The following is a 23181-nucleotide window of genomic DNA, read 5'->3' as shown; positions in this document are numbered from 1 at the left end:
TATTAAAAAAAAAAAACTATATTAATGAGTTCAGAAAAAAAATCAAAATATGATAACTAACGACAGGCATATTCACGATACAAACATACAACTAGATAATACTTTACACTGTACATTAGTTACAAACTACAAATTATACTATCAGCATGCACAACGAAACTGTACTCTAACTACAATAAAAGGAAAATCTTTTGAAAAATCACTTACTGGGAGGGAGATGTTGTCATGAAAGTCTGGTAAGTGATGATCTAACTCTTGCTTGATAGAAGGTTGCGGCTGTGATGCAGGGGACATGGGTCGACCACCATCTTCCATTTCACCTCCCAAGGCATTATTTAACTTTGGAATCACAGGAGGGCTCGATTTGTAACTACATTGTGAAGATGCCTGTAACCAATAAATCAAAAGGATATGCACTTTAAAAGTACCAAAACCATTTGTGTTTGTGGTCTATAGAAATATCTCAAATGAAACACGAAATTTCAATCTTATTTATATAAATTTATAAATAGTAAAATTTGTAATTGACACTTTTGAAAACATTCTAAAATACACGTACAAAATTTTGAGGTTCTAACGTATTTGGTAAACGTGACAAATCTGAACATTGCTTTGGAAAATTCAACGATTATAATTTCCAAATAGTATTGACGATTAATATACGAAAAGAATCTTGTTATCTTTTAATAAATTGTGTAAGGCACTTCAACGTTTACGGAATAAAGTACGCGATACAAGCTTCGATATTGTAATACGTGATTGGCGTATTAGAACGCAGATTAACATTTGCTTTGTACCTCAAGGTTACTCGAAGCGATATTTGGAAAGCTGTACAGTCATATATATATGTAGCTTATTGATAACAAAGTAAGATCACTATCACCGAATTTTAAGCGTTCCAAGCAAATAACAAAAGTTCGCGCATGCATACATGTGACGTGTTTGCACGCACGCATGCACGAACGCACGCGCGCGCAAGCACGCGGGAGCATATGTTTTGAAAATATTTATCGGAAAATAGGAAAATTATTTCAATCTAGCGGTGCAGTTAATACATTTCTACACGATACAAGGTGTACGTAATTTTCAATGCATTCTACGCGATCTGTAAAGAATTCATCATGTTTAGATCTATAAAACAGGTTTTTAGAATTTCAGTGTATAGTTAATGATACTTGAAGATACGAACTATGCTTTAGCATGAATTATTCTGCAGTATTCATGTTTAAACAAAAAATGTAGGTGATCTTGCAAATTGTATGTTACTATGAGAATCATAGTTATATTTAGAAATACAGAAAATTAAGATCTCTACTGGAAAATTGTGTTGGCCAAAAAGGTGGCAAAAGAGTATTTAGAAGCGGCAAGAAAATTATAAAGCAAAAATACAGAACATGCAATTTAGTTATAACATATATATGAAACTAACAGTATGTACAAATAGGAAATTGGAGTATATATTGATGGTATTTAGTGTAACGTACCTGAGAATCAGACATGAACCGTTCACTGGGTGGACCACTAAGGGAAACATCGTAGCTGCCCGAAGCCTTTCTTTTCCTCTTCTCGGGAAGAGGCTGAAGGTTAGGCGAATCGGTATGCCTAACACCAATTTGTGTTTCTGGTTCTGGCGATGGACTTTTCTCTTCTGTCTTGTGATTTACACTATTATCTGTGAGGCCTCTAATCTGTAATGCCTCTGCGGTTTTAAGGAACATCGGTAGTAGATGCTGACTAACGTTAACTTCTCCCTTATACATAAAGTGCAGCAATGCCTTCATTTCCGTGTCATTGACATCCTTCAGGAATATAATTGGATGGGGATGGGTATTCTGGAGGAAAATGCTCTCAAAATACGGACTGCATGCAGAGAGTATCGTCTGGTGTGCCTTGAAAGTCTCCCCAACACAAGCCAGGGTAACGTCGCAGAGTGCTTCTCTGGCAAGTAAGGAGCTGAGAACGTCTGTGAGGTTGGCTGGATGATTGTTCCACCGTAGACAATACTGTTGGTCCATCTTGTCTATCTCCAATCCCGACCCTACAACCAAACTAGCTGCCCTGAACTGTCCACACTAGAGACTTTGGATCACCCTGACTACAGAATGACTCCCTAACCCTTAAAACGTTAACTCACACGCCTTCTCCACGCACACTCTTCTATATCGACTTGACGATATCTCCTCAGAGATAATATCGCAACTCTAGACCCACACAACTTCCTCCGTGCTTCTGCAAATGTGCCACATTGCAGTATAACTGTAAAACCCTTCAGGGTTCACGCGTCGCTACTATGCGTGCCGAAAACATTTTTTTTCGCATAACCTCGGCGAACCAACAAATTACTCCGTTTGGAATTTCACGTGAACGGGTATTGCGAAAATAAAAAGAAGGTTAGAATATTAATTGCGGCGCAGTACGTGTCACCCACGGATATGATAATACCCAATATTCGAAGATAATGTTTTCAGCAATGTCAATATTCGCGAGGCTTGGGCGCCATTGTCGGTCGTGCTCGTCTAGCCACGAGCCTTCTCGCGAAAACTCGATTTGTTGATGCTCGATTTCTAACCATTCAAACACGCTCCACACGCGGCTTTATTTACCTAAACCCAGCGCCAGCTAACTAACGCACCGTACACACTAACGACCGAAGTTTGTTTATCGTTTCGACGATTACTCACCTTTCGCAAACTTTTTGCCATTACAACGCCACCCGACCCTTAACGTCCACTGCCATACCAATCTGCCAATGCCTACGGCCTTATTTTTAAAATACTTTTGACCTTCGTGCATCTGCCGTGGGGAATGGCGCGAAGGGCGCTCGAATTCAAACGTGACTAACCACGCGGCAGAATTTCTACCAGCGTTTTTCTTTTAACTAACCATTTTCTTCTTTGAAAATTTATGCGATTCAATGTGAACGTTATCATAGATGTACGTGTGATAATTAACGCGGCAATGGACTGGAAACAACCATCGTTTTTAACGCTTATATGCCTCTGAAGACAAAAAATATCAGAGATGGGCAGAATTTATTCGTAAAATAAAACTTCTGGTCGTTAAACGTGAAACATAATTCGATTGTATAATTAAAATTGGATTTTTAATAGAGCAAGCAAACATCAATCTTTTATTTGTTACTCAAAGTTTTAATCTAAATAGGAATTTCGCCAATCTCTGAAAAACATAACCCGCTTAATGTATTTGCTCCTTTTGTTTCGAATAGAATTTTTTAATATAGACTAGGATAAATCGTATAAGATGATACGATTTATTATTCAAATATTATAAAAGAAATTCTACTGTAAATCCGAGATACATAACCCATAAAAATTATAATTAAGACATCTCTTATAAGTGAAAGTTCTATATTAAAATCTATATTCAAATAGATAAATAGATGTTAAATTTAATTAGCTTTTACACGAACGTCAAGATAAACTGTGTTTATCGCATTAACTGTCTGTACCGCGATAATTTCATAGAAATTGTACTCTCGGTAAATGTAAATACTTTTCTCGCTGATAGTGTCCCTATGATGTGCTACCGGAAGTGTAAATAAATACATCGTGCTCATCAGTGCTAAAGTCCAACGTGGAATTCGAAATATTTCCACGATGAGCTCAACGAACAAATATATCGTATACGAAAAGCCGTCACACTTCTGAGAATTGCCAAATAAAGACAATCCTTATCTAGAAAACAGTCTGCGGATAAGACGCGGGGCGGTATGATACTTTTGAAATAAGTTACGCGAAATTTTCAACCCTTCGAGTTGAGGAGTTTTATATTGATGTATCTGTACTCTGTTCTGTAATGCACGGAGTCTCATCTAAAATTCATAGATCCATCAACAAACTGTTTCAAACTTCCAAATCCGTTATATCTTGCGGCAGCGGTCCTCAAACTTCAACATCCCCCCCTTGGCAGTAAATTAAATTATTATGAGAAGAAAAATACGATTAAATGTGTTTAAAAAGAAAGAAATGTTATTACTCCGTTTTCAAGTGAGCAAACTAAAAATCCACTTTAGTTTGTTACTTTCGATTACTCTAAACGGAAGCAAGACGAATAATGGTAAACAAAATATTAGTGTTTCTCAAATTTAGGTTTCGTAGTTTCTACTTTCCTTACCAATGGTTTTCCTACTAAAGGAGGGACAGTCTTCAATTCCACCGTAATATTTATATTTTCGACTGGCTTGGGAGCTCGAGACAGTTTGAGAAACACTGTCACGGTGTTAGGAAAACCGGGAGAGAAGTACCTAACCGAAAAATCGCTTGCACGCTTTTTGCATCGTGCTGGCTTTAACGATTCGCAAACGCTCGCGTTTCTTTTTTCCTTCTGGGGGAACTGTACGTACACGAGGCACGCGCGCTACACGTTATACGAGAGGGGATTACGTTTCCCGGAAAATCATCGAGTGCAAAAGGGGTCGTTCGGCTTCATTTAACTGCAATAATCGTTAATTCACGCAAATCGCGAGCCTTCTGATATTAATTTCGACCGTCCGCGAGCCGAACGATAATCGTGTTAACCGTACGAAATCAATAGGTAGCGGGAAAATTGGAAAATCTCCTTAATCGGTTTTCGAATATGGATTTACAAGCTTTGCCCGACCATTAACAGATTTAATCCGCGCTTTGATTGGCACTGCGCAAAATTACAATTCGCGTGCTTGTCCACGTTGAAGATACCACGTGGGGCGGGGGAGGAAGGGTTGGAACGGCGGGAGGGAAGGGGGAGGGCGTGTTGGTAAACAGGAATTCGGTGAATTAAGCGGATAACGCAATGAGCATTATTGGATTTATCTCGAGCGCGTCTCCGAGGATTTAAAACGCAAGCGCGAGACGCGACGACGACGGGAATAGTGTCAGAACGGCAGTTTTAATGCCGTGGTAAGTGGAAACGTTCGAAACGATACTTTCGTTAAGAAACCTTTTACCTTTTGCTCGCGTTTCACCGTTGGCAACGACGTGACTCATGACGGATGTCGTCACTGACGGAAACGTACTCGACGGAGACGCGATTTGCTTTAAAAAGGAAAATAAAGTTGAAAGTGACTCATTTTCGATATACGAATACCGTGGTACTTTGCACGCTATCGTTTTCTGTATGATGTTGAATCAGGTTTGGCTGATTTACTCTCTTTCAACGAGTTTCAGCACCCACTTCGAATGATGGAAACGTTGAAGATAATTATTATGTTAATGGTCCTCTTCAGGGATTCCAGATTATTCCATTATAGCGTTTAGGAAGAAAAAAATCACAACTGGGTGCGTCTAGTTTTTAAAGTATTAATATATAATATATAATTTGCATGTATCTTTATCCTTCTATACCCATTGTTTAAAAATTGACCGATCAAACGGGTAAGCAAATATTAAATGGCCCTACATCGTTTAGTTTTAAGCTGAAAGCTTTATTCCTAATAGTTTAAACTTCTTTAAGGTTCTCGGCATGCATGATAAGCGCTTTAACGCCCTAAAAAGAATTAAATCGTTAAGCTCATATTACGTTCATATATAAACCAGTAACGTACAAAGTACCGTGGTGTCCGGGGATTAATGCGAGTTACTATACACGAGGAGTTACAGTGAACTCGAAATACCCTCCGTGAGAAATTTAGATCCCCAGGTCAAATCTGTTCGTGTTCCGTCGCGCGTAACTCTATTCTGGAAAAATTTGTCGCCGTGATGTGTTTTTTCCATCCACGCGTTCGCGGCGAAATTAGCCGATTGTAGAGAGCAACACTCCGAGAAGAATAAATCGCAAGTGCTGCGATATAAGATCGGATTTACGTGTTCCTAGAACGATTAATTGTCAAACGAACACAGTTGCCTAACTACCAGCACGTTTATACGAGGTCTCCTAGCACCTCGATTCGGTCGCATCGAAGATGGACCTGTCGCCGTTAAAAAGACGTAAAAAAAAAGAAGAAGAACTCGTAGTCCTGACATTAGCAACACCATTCTGCGATCAAATAAATGGTTTGCGCAATCAATTATGCGAACCGGTTCCTTGAACGAGTTCCCTTCGCTGTCCGCGAAAACTTTGCTATAGAGCTGGGACTATTCGAATCTTTTATAGGTATTCGAATACCAGGAACCAACTTTAGACATATTTAAGTATCGTTACTTGAATAATATTTGAATACCGTCACTCAAAAGTTACCACTCGAACATCATTGATCGAATATTATTATTCAAATGAGAAACTACTCGTGGGATGCACTATCTAAATAATACAAACGACGACGTAATTCAGTATTTCATTCTATCATCGATCGATTATCAGGCGATACATACGAATGAAACTTTGTTCTGTGAATGAAATCGATGATACTCAGAAGGTGATCAATAATCTGCATACTAATAAACATATAAATACAGTTGCGTACAAATGCAACTGGTTCGCGTTGTGTGTTAGTGTGTGGCTGACCGATCCTGCGTACAACCGAAAAATGTAAACAAGTTCATTTTCACTAACAACTATACTTCTTTTTTCTCTTTATAAGTTGACTCAAAAGTAATCGAATACTGCGAACCAAAGTTCTCCAAACAGTCCCAGCCTTGGATCGCGTTTCTTGATCAATTTTCGCGAGCAGCGGTCTCTTACGTAGTGCGTGCGCACTAGCACAACGATTTCGTCCAGACGAAAGTCAAATGCGATTATTCAAGTACGAGAGATCAAAGATCAACGGCTAAGGACAAACACAGAGGAAAAGAATAAGCTTATCTTTGGCAAGGAACGGACCTGTAGATCCTCCACGCAGCTGGGTTACCGGCGAGCATCACCGTTATCTGCATAATTATCTCGCGGTGGCCTTGACTGTTCCACGAGGAAAACACGTCGGGGAGCTGGCATTCGCGACGTATCGTGACTTCGATACGTTCGCTAGCGCTAGCGCGGCGAGAAGTCGCGCGACGAAAAATCGTTTTTCTCCGTCTTCCGTGCGGCTGGGAGATCTTCAGGGACGATCTTCGCGCGATGCACGCCGGAAGTGCAGCGGTTTGGCTCGCGAGCCCGCCACTGCGCATGCCCGAGCGCTAATGCGCGCGCATCGAACACGGTCTCTCGAATCAGACGGCGCGGGATTCGTTTCATCACGAAAATAACGCGGATCGAACCGATTTATCCACAATTTTAACACACTACGAACTTCTCAAGCTGAAATTCTCGCGAGAAATATACGCGCGCGTGTCCAGGGCCGCGACAAGGCAGAAAAGAAGGGGCGTCGTGTCCCTTTGACGTCGACAGGCCTGCCGCCTTTACAAGTAAATTCAGCTGGTATTTGTAAAGTAAGTTTGCTGTCTCTTATCATTTGAAACTTGATTTTTTAATTTAAAGCAACACCTCGATTAAAGATACTATTTTAGCGTGGGCAGGTGACTTATCATGGTAAGATACAAAGGATGATGGAACTGCAATGGAAGTTAGTAGGGAGTCTGTGTGACCTGCACACGCGTATAAATGACTCTACACACTATACCTTCACTCATGGGGACGTGTCTTATCAGCCCCACCAAGATAGAAACTGGCCCACACGAGCATCGAGTTGAACATATTGCCTTTGTAAACTATTTCTTTAAAGTTTTTACTTAAAAATTTCTATATTTCCCACTTTATCGCCATGAGAGTATCATCAGAGGATCAGCGAGGTTTTCCTGGTAGAAATAAATCCAAGCACGATCTTGCTTGTACTATTCATCCTATTGTTTCAAGTGGCTGAAAGTCTTTGAAGAAGGATTCGAATAATCGTAATTAAAAATAGTCCGAAGGAGATCGTGTTCAGGCTCATTTTCATCGGGAAATCCTCGCCAACCGATTGATGCTACTCTCGTAAAAGTACAACGAGAAATATAGTAAGTTTGAATTCCCATTAGCGTTGACACGGCTATACGGGTTCGACATCGCTTTGAAGTTGCGGCCACTCGCTACCTGTTGCTACATCTGGTTCATTCTCGATGCTCGATACCATTCATTGTTCTCGCCGTGCTATGATGATTGACGATTAAGGGTTGACCAGTTCAGAGACAAAATTCTCCACACTCGGTTAACGATAACTGCTCCAATTTCTCAATCTTTAAGCGAGGAATTACTTGATTGCATTCACACTCGTAGATATCATCTTGAAAATGGTTTTACTATACAAAAAAAAAAAACTCAATCGAAATGTTTATTGCAACATCAAAGAAAGACACTCCGAAGGACATCTGTATTCCTTCGTCGCGAAAATACCTGGACACGGCCCTGTGTACTCGACAGGCGAACCAAGTAGCGTCAGGTTCGTATGGTCGCAGAGAAATTTGATGCGCTCGTCCGTGCATTTTCCCAGCGACAATGCAGCCTTGCGCAGCTTAGGTGGAGAAAGCGCATGCTTTTAGCGTTTGATCTTCAAACGCAACCAGGAAGTTTCTCGCATGAGAACGGGGCTCTCTTATTGACGTACTTACGCGCGTTTCATAGGTACTCGTTACGCTATGGAAAATTGTAAACGGGTTCTGAACACCACAACGAATTTTCCTCCCTCTCGCGAGACTCCTTTGCGATCGAAGGACTCGGTCGATGAAGCACAGGAGGCGAGGATCGAGAAAGAGACGATATTTCGTTTTTGCTGGAGACTTTTCTGGGAATTTAACGGAGGGTGGACTTGTGTTTAAGGGGTTGGAACCTGCTGCTATTAAAGCAGCAGAAGGATTTTTGAACCTATCGAGACTGATGGGGAAGAACACAGGTTAAAATTAACACAGGTTGGTGGAAGATCATGACGGTTAAAGCAACGAAGAACTAACGATAATGGTTTCAGTAGGTTGTAGCCTAAGTATTTCCCTCCACGCGATCGGTTTTTACTTTAATCTATGCGCAAGCCAAAATACGGTGGCGATTATGCGCTCGAGGTGAATTATAAATCGTTCAACCTGCTCTGTCCCCTACATCGCAGAAAATTAAAAATTAATCTTGATATACCGTTATCGCGATATTTGTTCACAGTTGCGGCACATGTAAGAAGTTACGATGGTTCTGTATTTGCATCCGAAAGAACGTTACCCTGCGAAATATCCAGCAAATAATCCCGCGGCAACTCCAGTGAAAAATGGTACGCTTCGTTCGAATTTTCATATCGAAAAATACAATAGGGGATGCTTACTTTATTTGAAGACTGAATGGAAAGTAGTTTATTCCGTTAAATGCAAATGTCTCGACCTTTCGTTTGGATCCTTTCCTGTATAATTCAAGCACATATCTTCTTATTAAATATAGAAATTATTTTTACGTTTGATCGACACCGTGGTACATACATATTTCATTCCCTTAAGTAATACTAGTCTATTGTTTATAAAGTTTGAACAAGTTACGACTTATAATGCCCCTACTGCTAAGTTAATTAGAATAATTTTATACGTTTTTCTTTACACGTATGTTAACTTTTTTTTCAATTTCTAAAGCTCAACAAATTAATTTCAAGTAGAAACGCTTTCGTTTAATAAAACAATCTCTATTTATTTTTTTATTTCCGGAAGTCTCGCCCCTGTTTAACAGTTTTTCATTTACAGCGCGAAAGTTCGCGTGTGCAGTTTGCAAAAGTTTCTTTCTCTGACACTGTTCCTCTTATTTTTTTTTTCTTTTCTATTACATTTAAATCTGCATAAACGAGTTCCGCACGAAAAAGACCATTTCACGTGCTTTAGAGAGTCAATGGGGGGAAAACAAGTTTTTGCCTCGTTTTCGATGAAAAATATAAAATTAATGTGAAATTAAATAATCGTCCTCAACCGTGTGTTTGTTAATGATGCAATCTTGCTATTAACAAGTGGGAAATTGAAGCGCGCAACGAAACGTCGCATTTATTCGTTGCATGTCGAGTACCGATTGCGATACAAAATATGACTCTAAAATTTGTATTTTTCAGCTTTTGTTCCCGTTTCGCTGTATTTTTAATATTTAACATTATTAACAGTACGTATATATATATTTGTCGATAGAATACGCTACTTTGTTTCAGAGAATTTGATATCGCGAAATGAACATGGGACGAACAATCCTTTATACGAATTCTCTGGGGAAATTTAATAATTTACCTTTTAAGTTTTTCGACAAGGAAACATTGCGCACAGATGAAACCTCCTCATTATCAGCAAACTTTATAGGTGCTGTTTTTACTGGGTTTTCAATAGGTCATATTATGCAATGGGACAAAGGTTGTTGGCCTTTTTAGGCTCATAGTTTTAAAAAAAACTGGTTAATTTCTTTATTCCTACGGTAAAATCATGAACTTATCGAATAGAATATACTAGTGGTAATTGTATTTATATTATCTATATACTCTAAAATATCACATTGGAGTAGGCTGTATTGCTATCAGTCCTTTAAATGCCCCTATGCTATTATACATTCGTAAATGTTACTATTAACACGATATGTGCTCGAAAAACTGGAAATATTTTAGGTAGATCTATGGATCAAAAAGAAAGGATAACCTCTGTGACTTTTTAATGATTCCACGATGAAAGAATTACGAATTCCTATCACACACGATTAACCTCTACTTGAGCAAGAATCAGTCTTCGCGGCTTTCAATATACAAACATTAAGAGCTACTTCGTTGGAATTCGTAGTCGGACGGCTATAGAATCTTATTTTTCTCCTCGATCAACCGCGGGACTAAACGCAAATTGTATTTGGACGGTGACGAAGGAGGGGGGGGGGGGAGGGGTCGAATAATACAAATTACAGAGTGTTAGTTGCTCCGTACGCGGTCTCGAAAATTGACAATCGCGTTATCGCTTGTTTTTGTCCGTGTATCGGCGCAGTTTATGTTTCAATCGAACGCAAACCCGATAAATGCAGTCTAGTTTACAGAGCGCATTATTGAAATCCGTTAAACTATCCTGTTCGGCGATCAGTTGCGGAATTTAACAGCGTATTCCTCCTCCCACGAATTCTACATATTTCCTCGCGATCGATCTCGAACAGTTTCCCTTATTTTCCCTATCCGATTATCGGTTAACGTTAAAAGCAGATAACAAAAGCAATCGGGAACACGGTCGTATCGACGAAAGCTAACCGCAGAGCTGTGAATGGGAAAGGAGAATGGACTCGAAATGGTGGTTGAAACGTTCGTCGTCTCTTTGGTTCTTATCCTCTCGCGATCGACAGAGGGAGGAATTATATGTAGATCACGGCTCGACGAACCGTGCCACGCGTGCTGGCAGCGTTTCCTCCTAAATTGGTAAACAAACTCTCGAGTTGGGCGGGAATTGGACACTGTCGAGATAGTGCTCTGACGAGAGTTGCGAGCCTGAAAAGGAATGCTAGATACATCACCGCACTCGCAACACTAACTTGACAGGTTCAGAATGCCACGCATTTCTTAGTTGCCACCCCTCGCGTACAAAGAGAGAAATGGTTTAGAGATTTATGACGGGGGATGTTTTGAACAGCGATCAGAACATTTTTATTCCTAATAGTTTTTAAGGATCGTATGGTTACATTAGTCGTACGTTGGTCTGTAAGCTTTACACATTTAACCTCTTCAGGGAATATTTTTGGTTATTATCAAACTTTTTTTTTTAAATTATCGACAGTAGTTATAATTATAAAAAACTGAACGTCCACATGTGTGGCCAAGGGCGCGAAGAGGTTAAATAACCGTAGAAATTAATCGTGACGAGAAGACACAGCTTCATAATAATCTACTCTGGTAGCTCAAATTTTACTTATGTACATATTGTACCCTAGATCTTAAGTCTTGATCCGCGCAACTTAATATATCCTCTACCTCTAAAACTGTATTTTTACCCTATGAAACGTTTCCTACTCTAACGATCGCGTTCTCATCGCAAGCCTGCAATTTGCCGAAAAAGCACAGCATGGTTTCGCGGGTAAGTTCGGCGAGCCTTGCTCTAGATCCCGCGATCGATGAGCCCCGTTCTGGTAGGCAGTTCGCGCGGATAGGCGCGGAATCTCCCCTCTCCCGCGGGCCGCGTGTCGCCAGGAATGCCTAAGCGGTAAAAATCGGTACGTGCACTTTTCTCGTCGGACGTAGCAAGAACGACGCGTAAATGCGATGAAAAGAGTCTGAAAATCGACGCGCCACGGCGCATCGTTACCTGGTTTACTGAAATTCGTGATCATGAAATCCCTGACGGCCTCCCGTAGCCGGCGACGCAGATCAGAGGAGGATCCCGTTGATCCTCCCGCGGAAGATCTTCCGTGATGATCTTCGTGAACGACGATCGGCTCGAGCGACGAACTCCTCGGTGGTTGCGGTGGTCTGCCTCTTCACGGATCCTTTTCTCTTCCGTTCACGATGGAAACGGCAGACTTCGTCACCTTCATGGACAGTATATTCGCGCACACGACAGGACGGCACTTGCGTTCGTTAGACGCGAACGTCTGGTTCAACTGCGTCGTTGATCGAACGCGGGGAAGTACCGCGATCGAATTGCCGCGACACAGTCGAAATCAACGTGGAATTCGACGGATCAGTCCCGTTCGGCGATCAATGACGGATCGAGGACGAATAACGCGGCACGATCAACCCCCGCGGACGCGAGGCACGATAGCGTACGGGAAAACGCGTACGCGATACGGGAGCTCTCTCCGCGACGGAGGAACAACAAAGTGGCGTGTGTACCAAGTTGGCCGCGGAGCGCGACTGAGGCTAGGGGTGGCACCGTGAGAGAGTGAGGGTGGCGTGGATGCAGGTCGACGTGTACGCTGCACGGGCACATCCCCCCTAATGAATGCACCAGGCATGTGCGACGGATTTTATGTTCGCCGCCGCCGCCGCCGCCACCGCCGCCACCTCGCTCACCCCTTCGGCCTTCGCCTCCGCAGCCACCAACCGAGAATCGGCCGCCACCCCCGTCGCCCAACCTCCGCCACCTCTCACCCCTCCCCTCCAACTCTGCTACCCTACTTCCTTCTCCTCTTCCTCGTTCCTCTTCCGTTTCCACCCTTTCTCCGTCACGCACATCTCTCTCGCGTTTCAATCACTCTCCTTCTCCCTCCTTCTGTTTTCATCTCTTCCTCCCATCGCTCCTTCTCTCACCCTCTCTTGCTCACGCTGGGGTGCTTCTTGTCTCGCTTTTTCCTTCCGACGAGTGAACAGCGGGCCACCACCCAACCGAGTCGCGTTGAAGCCCGTTTTCGCGCGCGGCACTCGGTGTGTTGCACTCGCTGCAGCGCGAGGCAGACGCGCGCCGCTCCCCGGGAAGCAGCGTGGGCGGTTTTGCCCCGTTTGCCGGAACTGCTCCTGGGGCTGTGCCCGGTTTTCGCCACCTCCTGCGTGCCTGCGGACGTACCCTGAACCCGCGATTGGTACGCACAACTCACCCGCCCGTACGCGAATCCTCTCCTGCACCTGCCGTCTGCTTCTCTCCTTCTCTATCGGTCCTCTTCGTTCCCGATAACCTCCGTCCTCGTTCCACCCCTTTAGCCCGTCCTCCCTCTCCGTCGCGCCTCCGAGTCCGTCTATTTATCCCCATTCCGCCTGCGCCGTATTCCGTTCATCTTCCTCCACAGGCCCTCGCCACCCTTACCCTCTTCGCCTCTCCGCCCCTCTCAGGACCACTGTCCTATCTGTGTTCGAAGTTGACCACCGAGAACGTCGCCGAGGTTCGGCTGCGGTTTTCGTTCTCGAGTTCCTCGCACGCCTCGTGCCCGATATTATCGCTCGATCCTCGTCCCCCCTCGACCCCCTCTAGCTAGTCGTAGTCTCGTGCTCCACCAGGTGAGGCGACGATGCGGATGGCACGCTCGGAGGATCCATGTACTTATAGCCGGTGCCTACACGTTCGAGTACACACACTGGGGGTGGTTCAGGCCAGTTGTCCGCGGGGATGCTGTCAATTCCTAATAGGAAAACTGTTTTGTGGTCGAATCTTGAGCAAATGTGAAGTTCTTCGCTTTCGAAACATCTCTTACGCTGAATGGGAAACGGTTGAATGCCGCAACCGCGTTGGTGAACGAAGTACGGCTCCTCGATCGAGTATACTCTGGGTAGCTGCGGTTTAGCGGAGGATAAATGTCGTTGCTGTGATTTGTTTTAAATAATCATGTCCTTGCGAGCCGAGAGTAATCAAGTGTCGGGGAGGGGGGGGGGGGGTCTGCAGTCGTTTTCCTTGCATGCGAAGCCGTCCTCTCAATGCCGACGCCATCGAGAAAAGGGTCGTGAAGGAGAGTGGTCCGGGGACCAGGCCATTCGCTAAAATTTAAATTTCAAATCGTGTTAAGGGAATATCAAGACATGAGTGCTTTGCGCTTATATATGCGTGCGTAAGATAAGAAACAGCGAGGAGAAGAAGACGATGGACGCAGCCCTTTATCAAGAACAGCGGGCGTGGGACAGTGCTGCTACCGAAGAACGCCAAGGAAATATCAATCCCTGCACTTTGTCGAATAAGTGGAACATGGTCTTGTTTGTTCAAATATTAATTACCTATGTGGTTCTGTTCAACCTTGTAGCGATCATCAGCCCTCTCTTGCAGCTAGTATTCTCGAAATTTCTCGATCATGTTGACGGTCTTCCAGTTTTTCAATTTGACAGTCAGTGGTAAAGTAGATTCGGATTGTTGCGTGTCATCTATAATCATGTCTCTATATTTGTCTTCCACCTTCGTGAACACGATCCAGAGTCGAAGATATACCTCCCGGAACCAGAGACTGAATGCACTCGTTGGAAAGTATCGTTTAATGCACACAAGCGACGGTCCTGTTCAACAACAGGGTTTCCTGACAACCAACTCGTAGAATAAACCAACCAGATACACGTGCTAAACAATCTTATCTCGAGTTTTTCGAAACAAAGTCGTGATGCACTTGTCAGTCAACTTCCGTAAGGGTTATTACAACTCTGTAAACATTTGCCAATTCACCCTCTCTGTCCTGCATAACATGTACAACAATTTACCGTTTATGCGTTGCATGCTTAAAAGTATTCTCTAAATCTCGACCTAATTCGTCGACCAGGATCTGCGTCGCGATCGTGAGTGGCAAAAACAGCGAGCCTTAGACCAAGTTCCACGTCAGCAATCGGTGGCACGCGAAGAGTAACCAACTGCTAATAGCCGACGGCTTGTCAGCCGTTACTCTAATATTAACGTGGGGTGACGAAGACGTTGAAGCCTCGTTAACGTTCGATTCGCTGTTCAACGCGCGGCTATTGCCTTCTCCTTTTCATAAAACAATGCAGACCACGTGCATCGATTTTGTATCGCGTCGACTACGGACTCTATCGTGATCTAACGTGCTGGCTCTGATAAGACCCGAGACGATTACGCTATTCAACCCTGAAGACACCCTTTAATAATGTGTCCTGAATTTTCTTTTATTAATCATTCGCTTGTTAACAGTTTCAGATGGGGTTGTTGAAGTAGAGGAGCGATTTTACCTCGTCCACTACAATTCAAACATTTAGTAGTATGTAATATGATAGTAACGCGTCGACCTCGATGGTTCTAGTGTTGAAGATTAGAATTACCAGTCGCGTACAATTGTGGAGACTTCAGTTTCAGAAATAGGACATTCAAGATCAATGGGATCTTAGCTTTCTTTTTGTACCTCTCACGACTTGTCATTAATTTCAGATAGCAGTTGTTGAAATAGGAGAGTGTTTTTACCGAGAAATTGGTTCACCCTCGTCCACTACAATTCAAAGATTCAGTAGTATCTAATATGATAGTAACACGCGTTGACCTCGATGGTTGAAGATCAAAACAGTTTTAGAGATTCCAGCATCAGAAATTGATATTTAATCTTCGCTTTCTTCGTATACCTCTCACAGCCTGACATTAATTTCAGGTTACATCCACGCATCCAAGCTTGACGTCTGAGGGTTAACCGCATCAGGAACGGATTAACGAGCGAGCGTCATTCAGCAGGTTTTCAGTGGGACGTCTTCGCCGTCTGCGAAGACAGTGTTCTTCATCCGATTGAAAAGATCGTATTGTGAATTCTCCTCGAAATGAGAGGCAACGGGACTCTAAAGACTGAAATAAAGTATTTACTCCGTTTCCGAGAGGATTGTGCCTCTCCTAAATCCTTCAGTAAAACCGCCGCGAAGTTGGATGTCTTATTTAAGGCGCATTCGGAGCGTAGTCGCTAACTGGCCGTATTACAACGTCGCCCGGGTGGCTCCAGAGATAAAAACCACTAGATAAAGAACGGCTGGGGCAAGAAAGGAGAAAAGAAACCGGGGAACTTGGCCAGAATGCCGGCCGTTCTGATGAAATTTTTCGTTTGATTCTTGAAAGCTTTAATAAACTCGCTGAAGCTTTCCCCGTGGCGCGTTCGAATAATTGCTAGCTATTAGCCGTCAAGCGCAGGCTTAGGAGTTTAACAAGCCGTGAGCACGTGTAACGACGGAAATAAGTCTCGAGTTGAGCGAAAACAACGGTCCAAGAACGACGGAGAACCAATGGAAAAAGGGAAACGGGGATAACGCTCGAGCCTCGAGGCCAAAACGCAAAAACGTTGATCCTTTGGAACGCGGGCTCCGCGTTCTGTTCGCGATTCGCCGGCACCCCGCAACAGGGGTGGAGACATTCGAATGATTTTATAATCGAAATACACGAGCTCCGATGAATACGCGTGTGTCTAGAAGAATTTACAGGCTAGGTTGGCGCGAACGTCAAATACCAACATTCGTAAGTTAAATTTGTCGTAGAATCGAGGCTAACTCGATGGTTCGAAGCTATCGTGACCAAATATTCGAATACTTGAGTTCTCGTGACGAGAAGTCCAAGAACGTGACACGAATTTTATGACTACACCGCTAACCAGCGACGTATCCATCATTCGAATACTTTTCGAAGTACCTCGTTGTTCGTCCCTGTTCCGTAACTTTTTTTGCGCCATCCGCACTTGTTCCTTTTGCCGATCGTCGACGTGACTCCCATCGGTGCAACCTGGCTGCAGCTTCACGGTTCGCTGAGATTCCGACGGACACAAAGTCCCGGCATCGATCAAGGAAAGGGGGAAAAAACGTGCAGGGGCGGGAACAAAAAAATGGAGAAAATCAAGAAGACGCGCGAAAGAGGGGGGGTGTCGTTTTCCACGGTCGTCGTGTCGGTGTCATTAACGAGGCGCGCTGGCATGAAGCGACCTGCAGTGTATGTATCATCACCGTCGATGAACAATGGACAGCCTGGCCTGGACCCCCTCCTTCCTCTATGTTATTCGAGCATCTAGTTATACACACAGTTATTCAGAAAATCGTGCTCGAATGAAGTGTGCATCGCTGATTAAATAATACCAGGACCCGTGCAATAACGATTCCATCAATTTATTGCGTATCATCGATTGAACCTAACGCCGGGTCTATTAATTTACCGACACTGGGCCCAGAGGGCATCAATTTGCAGCCGTCGGTTTGCTAACAGCTCGTACAACACTAAATTGCGATCCCGCGATAAATCGACACGCTGTCGATGTACAGACCCGGTCACCCTGCCCCGGAATTCCGTTTCAGGAATTATACGGTCAACCAAGGACGACGGACAATCGACACGCTTTTTTTCAGGGGGGAAATCGTAGGGTTGCTTTTTCTCCACTGTTACGGATGAGGATAGTTCTGTGCCAGTGGAAATAGCGCCGATGGTTCGCGAGATACCGTTCGTGACCTGGATTTACTATGGACAGGTGTAGTTGGCTTGTAATTAGCGATTGGAATGGAGAATGTCTTGATATCTACGTTTATTCTAACGAGGCTTTGGAGAATCAGAGAGTTGTTGAGTCATTGGGTTATTAGTTCTATCGGAAAACTATTAAACTTGATATTCATGAATGAAAAAATTTAGGAAATACTTCGAAATGACGTCGATTCACTTGGAATTGAAATTCACTCGAATCTGTTACAACCGATTTGAAATTAGTGTTGCAAACCGTTTGCGCTCTTTATTTTACCTACTCCACCATCTTTGTTTTACCTAGATCCACGGACACATGCAACTAGTTTCAGAGTGGTTTGAAACTGTTCGGTTGCTCCGTGTGCGATCGACCTTAGTAACCATCATTGTCTTGATCTTTCAATTGTACTCGACACTGCAAGAGATTCGACTAGTCCGTCTTACCAATGGCGACTTATTCCAATACCTGTTCGATATTCTCAACGCACAGTATCAGTACGAATGAGTATGTCACATAACCCTACGCCTAACGCAACGAGTAATCTAAGACCAAGTGTGTTGTAACTCGCGCAAGAGCAATAGGTGTGATAAAATCGAGTCCAGATAGATTTTAACATGCTGAGCAACGTGTAATGAAACGTGAACTTTATGCACACATCGTCATGAAACATTAGAACTCCTGGAGCGCTGCCAGTCGCAATGAACATGTCATATAAACAAGTCGTTACTACCGGTGCTTCTAGTATAACTAAGTATCTATCTGTTACATGAAAAAGTAAACGAAGTGGAGTGTAAATTATGAGATACGTATTTACGTGGCTCAGTCACTTTGTGACGCTCATCCGAGTCTCCAGATAGACGAGGACTGCCAAGATTATCAGCGACTGAGGCTGCCAAAACTAATCAGTACTTCGATCCAGATCTCCAGGATGATCGAGATTTCAGAACTAGCAGAGACTTTAAAGACGTTCTACTAGTAACGAATAATAATTAGATCGAGGAAAAAGTTGAAGGAAAATTCACATTTTTACAGGTACAGATAAAGAATTGACGACACGAAAGTTTGTCTCATCTCCTAAACAGTGTAAGGTGTTGATATTTTATATATACAGTGGGTGTAGAATGTATTCGTACACCGATCAATTTCCCAAAAAACTTTTGTGTGAAATTGTGTGAATTGATTTGTGTGAATTTCTTAAATTCCTTTTTTATAATCAATGATATTTTACATATTCTCGGAAGTCTCTAAGATAGATATAGTCCAAACAACATTTACTAGTTAATATAATTTGTGAAATTAACAAAAAAATGCGAAAAGTGGATAAAAGTATAGAAGCAATAAGTATTTGTACGATTCTTATGACGAACCATTTACAACAGAGTTTGTAACGTAAACACATTAGTTTATTGCTCCGTGCGAATTAGAAAACATGAAATTTCCAGGAAAGTACTTTTAAACAATTGTGCGAATACTTATTGCTTCAATATTTCTATCGGTTGTTTTCTTGTTAATTTCGCAACTTACATAAATAGCTATTTTTTTTTTTAATCTATCTATTCTAGAGATTTCCTAGAACATGTAGAATGTCATTGTTTATACAAAATAAGTTAATAAATTACAATTTTACACAGTTTTTTTGGAAATTGATCAGTGTACGAATACTTTCTACACCCACTGTATATGGATTCATCCTACGTTTTCTCACAATTCCTAGTTCAATAATAATACACACATATTAAGTGCAAAGGTTAAGCTCTTAGAGTACCCAACATCATAATTCGAGCAGTGTTCGCAGAGTTAGGTTTACGTTTATAGAATTTCTGTATATATTTCTGGAGTCTGCACGTTGCCAGGATTGGCGTGACATCCGTTTTGTCGAGAGGTGACTCTTGGTCACCACCAAGTTTGACGCAGTAAATCAACCAGCAATAATGTTTGTTTAGGTTTCATTTCTTTTGACCTGAAAGTTTCATAAATATGTAGAATGATTGTCGGTAAAGTAAAGATGATCTGATTCTCAAATCTCAATTTAGAGATCTCATCTTCGAAGTCAATCTAAGCTTAGCATCGTGGCAATAGAGTGCTAAGAAACCATCTCGAGTTGCTGGTAGATACCAGAAAAAAGGGCTCGAATGCAAAGGGTTAATACAACGTATAATCGAACGCGTGAACCCGAGACTACACCTAAAGCGGAGTTCAAACAACCCTTCGATTCTCGCCTCTCTATTTCGATGTAAATTCGGCTTTATGTGTCGAATTACTCGTTGCATTACACCCGGGCTCTATCCAACCCCGGTCCCAGAACGGTGGATCAATTCGGAACGTGTTTCTCGTGCCCGGAGCGTGTTTCTTCGTGAGCAGGACGCCCAACAGTATCGACTGGGAACGCTAAGCCACGGCTATCGAAACGCGAAATGTTTTCACTCGGTTCGGCACGAAAAGCGCGCGCTAATGAATTTGGGAAGGGCTTGCAAACATACGCTGATTGCTCGACTCGTATCCGCACAGACAAACATTGCTCTCGCGGCGCACCAGGAATACAGCAGCGCAAAACAACTCTCCGCGCCGACTGAACCCTAACATTGTTCTCTATCCGTGTTTGAGACGGATAGAGGGTGGCCTCGTAGCGTCGACCAATTTCTGAGACTGGACTGAGCTGCAGGGATCTGTAGATGACGCGAACTTTGCAGATGCGATAAGAGAACGCAACTCTATGACGCAGATTATATGGATATGATGAGCACTCATTAGACGCGAGCTCTTTGGACGTGGTACAAGCTCTATAAATATGCAACGAACTTTATAAATGTCACACCAACGCTGTAGATGCGGCACAAAGTGAATGAATCGGGAGAAGTAAAGCTAGTGGCGACGGCACTCGAGCAAACTTGTCTCTTAGCAATGATTTTTTTGAAAATAATGGGCCACCAGGCCAGGTTTTTGCCCGTCGTGTATTTCTCTTCCAGATGTGTAGTTCCATATTTATAGAATATATGTAGGCTCTGGTCATAAATCTTTGCCGCGATTATCATATTCGCAGACGTGCCACATACTATACATAAATATGTACTAGACACGATGCATATACTAGACCAACAACACATGCGTCATGTTCACTATAAATATCGTATATTCAATCCGCATATTCATAAAGTACCATCAGGTACGATGGAATAAAGGATGACTAATTAATACATTCGCGACCGGCAGATATTTTACGTTTCTAAGACCGAGTACTGACCAACATGATACAATTCTGAAGCTGGACATTGCAAATCTGTATCGTTAGGGCGAAGATAAAAATTACAAAATATGTTTTGAAATATCAATGTTATAAATATGTGGTGTATACAATAAAAAGATTCTCATAATTTTGTTACAACCAGGAATAGAATTTGAAGTGACGTGAATTCACGTCAGCGGTCGCGAATGTGTTAAGATTGTGAATCAAATGAAGCACTACTGAATGAGACTATTCTGCGAGACCCACCGTTATCGACCTGTGCGCGAACTTCAGGAAACGTTCATCAACAAATAACGCTACTGTAAAGAAGAAAATATTTCGATTCTTCCCAAGTAAATATTATTTTTCGTCGTTCCACGCAAAACACACGAGCAGAATACTTTACAAACATTTGCTGGGTAAACGTTCTCTTCTACGTCTTTTTCCGTCAACTGAGCACAATCATAAAATTATTCAATCAGGGCGGCGCATACTTTACGAGCGTTAGGTATCTTTCAGGGATCGATTAATTAAGTATACCTTATTCAGCGCTTCGCAACGCGAGATGTATGTATGTACGTCAGGAGGACAATTAATAAATTATGTTGCAATCATTGCTGACAGAAACAAAAATTACTGTTCCTACTATTACTGTAACGATTTGTTACTGGAAAAAAGAATTCTATCTATGTTCCTTCTCTTTAATTTCAATTTTCAGAGCGTCCAGTTGCTTTGCAACTAGACTGATTTACTTCCGAGTGCTACGAAAAGCAAACCTGAAATGTAATTCGGAAAAATAAAAATCTGAATCGCGAGACGAGTACAACAGTCACGTTTTACGTTTCCTTTTATCTTCAAGAGCGGCGATAGTGCTGCGATTACCGCTGAAAAATAGGAAAAGAATGGAGACAAAGAATTGCTCAGAAATAGTTTCACAGATTTAGGGCTGGATACACCGCTGTTAAGGATGAGGGACGTCCTCGGTCGTCCTGTGGCATTTGATAACGCTGTATTTCCCTTTTGCAGCGTTCCCCAAACTTTTTTAGTCGGGGATCACGTTTCGTTTCACGCTATATTCGCGGTAGGTACATTAAATTCTTTTCTGCCCATTTGGGGTTTCGTCTGAGAGTTTTATTCCCAACTTAGAGAATTTAAATAAATATACATTTGGGGATAATTTATGGATAACAAAATCACTGAGGAGGATCGAAGAAGGAGTTGAAAATGATTCGATGCGTTCTATATAATTAGCGATACCGATTTTATACAGCAAATTATTTAAAAATTCGAAGCATTAACTTGTTCTCGACTCTTCTGACTGTATATGTGCCCTAAAGAGGTCAACTATTTACTTTGATGACGGACGACGACTGGTCGCGCAACTGGTTTCCCATAATTGGAAGATTTTCTTGTTCAGATGCACCCTTGCCTCAAAGAATGCGCCCCTCGTTTCTGTGGCGTCGAGAAGGAGCTGAGAGGAACGCTGAGAGAAGGCAAACGGAAGAAAACAAGACGTCGTCATTGTTGTCGACAGCAATGTAGCTATACGGTTGCATCAGAAACAGGTATCGCTGGGAATTCGTATAGATGCTCGCGTTAAACGGCGAACAAAACGAAGCACGCTGGCCGTCGTTCGCATGAAAATTGGAGCGACTTCGCAGCGAACGAAAAAGGAGCCTGAACGAAAGGGTGGAGGTATTGGGTTTCCATACTCCTTTGAGAGCGCAGATGTGCTCCTTATCATGTGCTAAAGCATGCTAAGTGTACTACTTGAAATGGCCAAACGGAACCTCATTTATTCTTTTATTTTTACTATTTATATCACGCGGCAATAGTAGTCTCCTGCGCATCGAGCTTACGCACCACGCGGCGTCTGTTATCGGTCAGCAGCACTGGTTTGCCCAGAATGTCGAGACAGGTTTATCTTTTCATGTTCCAAAGGTTCGTTTCCAATTCTGATATACTTGTAGCCCTACATCGATATTAAATGTACTGTCGCTAGAAGGGATCTTGTGAGATTGTAAACCGAAACAGTAGTTATTGCTTTATTGGGCCAGGTAACTGATCCGTAGGACGACAGGTGTATCGCGGCTCTAAAGTATACATGCCCGCGTTACACCCCGGGGCCCCAAGACTTGATGTTTGCTACGCAGGTTTTTCCGAATTGAAAAAACCGAAAACTCTCGACGATGATTGGTTAACTAAGTTCCTACTTATCACAGTATTTTCAATAAGTTTGCCAACAGAATTATGTGTGAACATACATAAGAAGAAAAAAGTTATTTAAATATGAACATCCTAATTCTGATACCATACGGCCCTTA

General features: G+C 42.6%; 1 protein-coding gene across 12 annotated transcripts in view; it reads right to left on the bottom strand.

The window, feature by feature from the left end:
• Positions 1-23181, bottom strand: part of LOC128886407 (sex determination protein fruitless) — an 86980-nt gene that overhangs the window by 45222 nt on the left and 18577 nt on the right. Inside the window, exons 2-4 of one of the 12 annotated variants that reach the window (XM_054141283.1) lie at positions 2682-2743; positions 1485-2038; positions 208-387 (exon numbers count right to left, since the gene is read on the bottom strand). In XM_054141283.1, coding sequence (XP_053997258.1) covers positions 208-387; positions 1485-2015 — 711 coding nt within the window. In that variant the 5' untranslated portion in view covers positions 2016-2038; positions 2682-2743. Of the gene's footprint in view, positions 1-207; positions 388-1484; positions 2039-2134; positions 2640-2681; positions 2761-6756; positions 6891-12113; positions 12704-23181 lie in introns of those variants that run through there. The other 11 variants (XM_054141280.1, XM_054141285.1, XM_054141287.1 and 8 more) reach the window with 11 other exon arrangements.

The sequence above is a fragment of the Hylaeus anthracinus genome, unplaced genomic scaffold, assembly GCF_026225885.1.
Source record: "Hylaeus anthracinus isolate JK02 unplaced genomic scaffold, UHH_iyHylAnth1.0_haploid 11982, whole genome shotgun sequence".
NCBI classification, from domain to species: Eukaryota; Metazoa; Arthropoda; class Insecta; order Hymenoptera; family Colletidae; genus Hylaeus; species Hylaeus anthracinus.
This window is presented reverse-complemented; position numbering and strand designations above follow the sequence as displayed.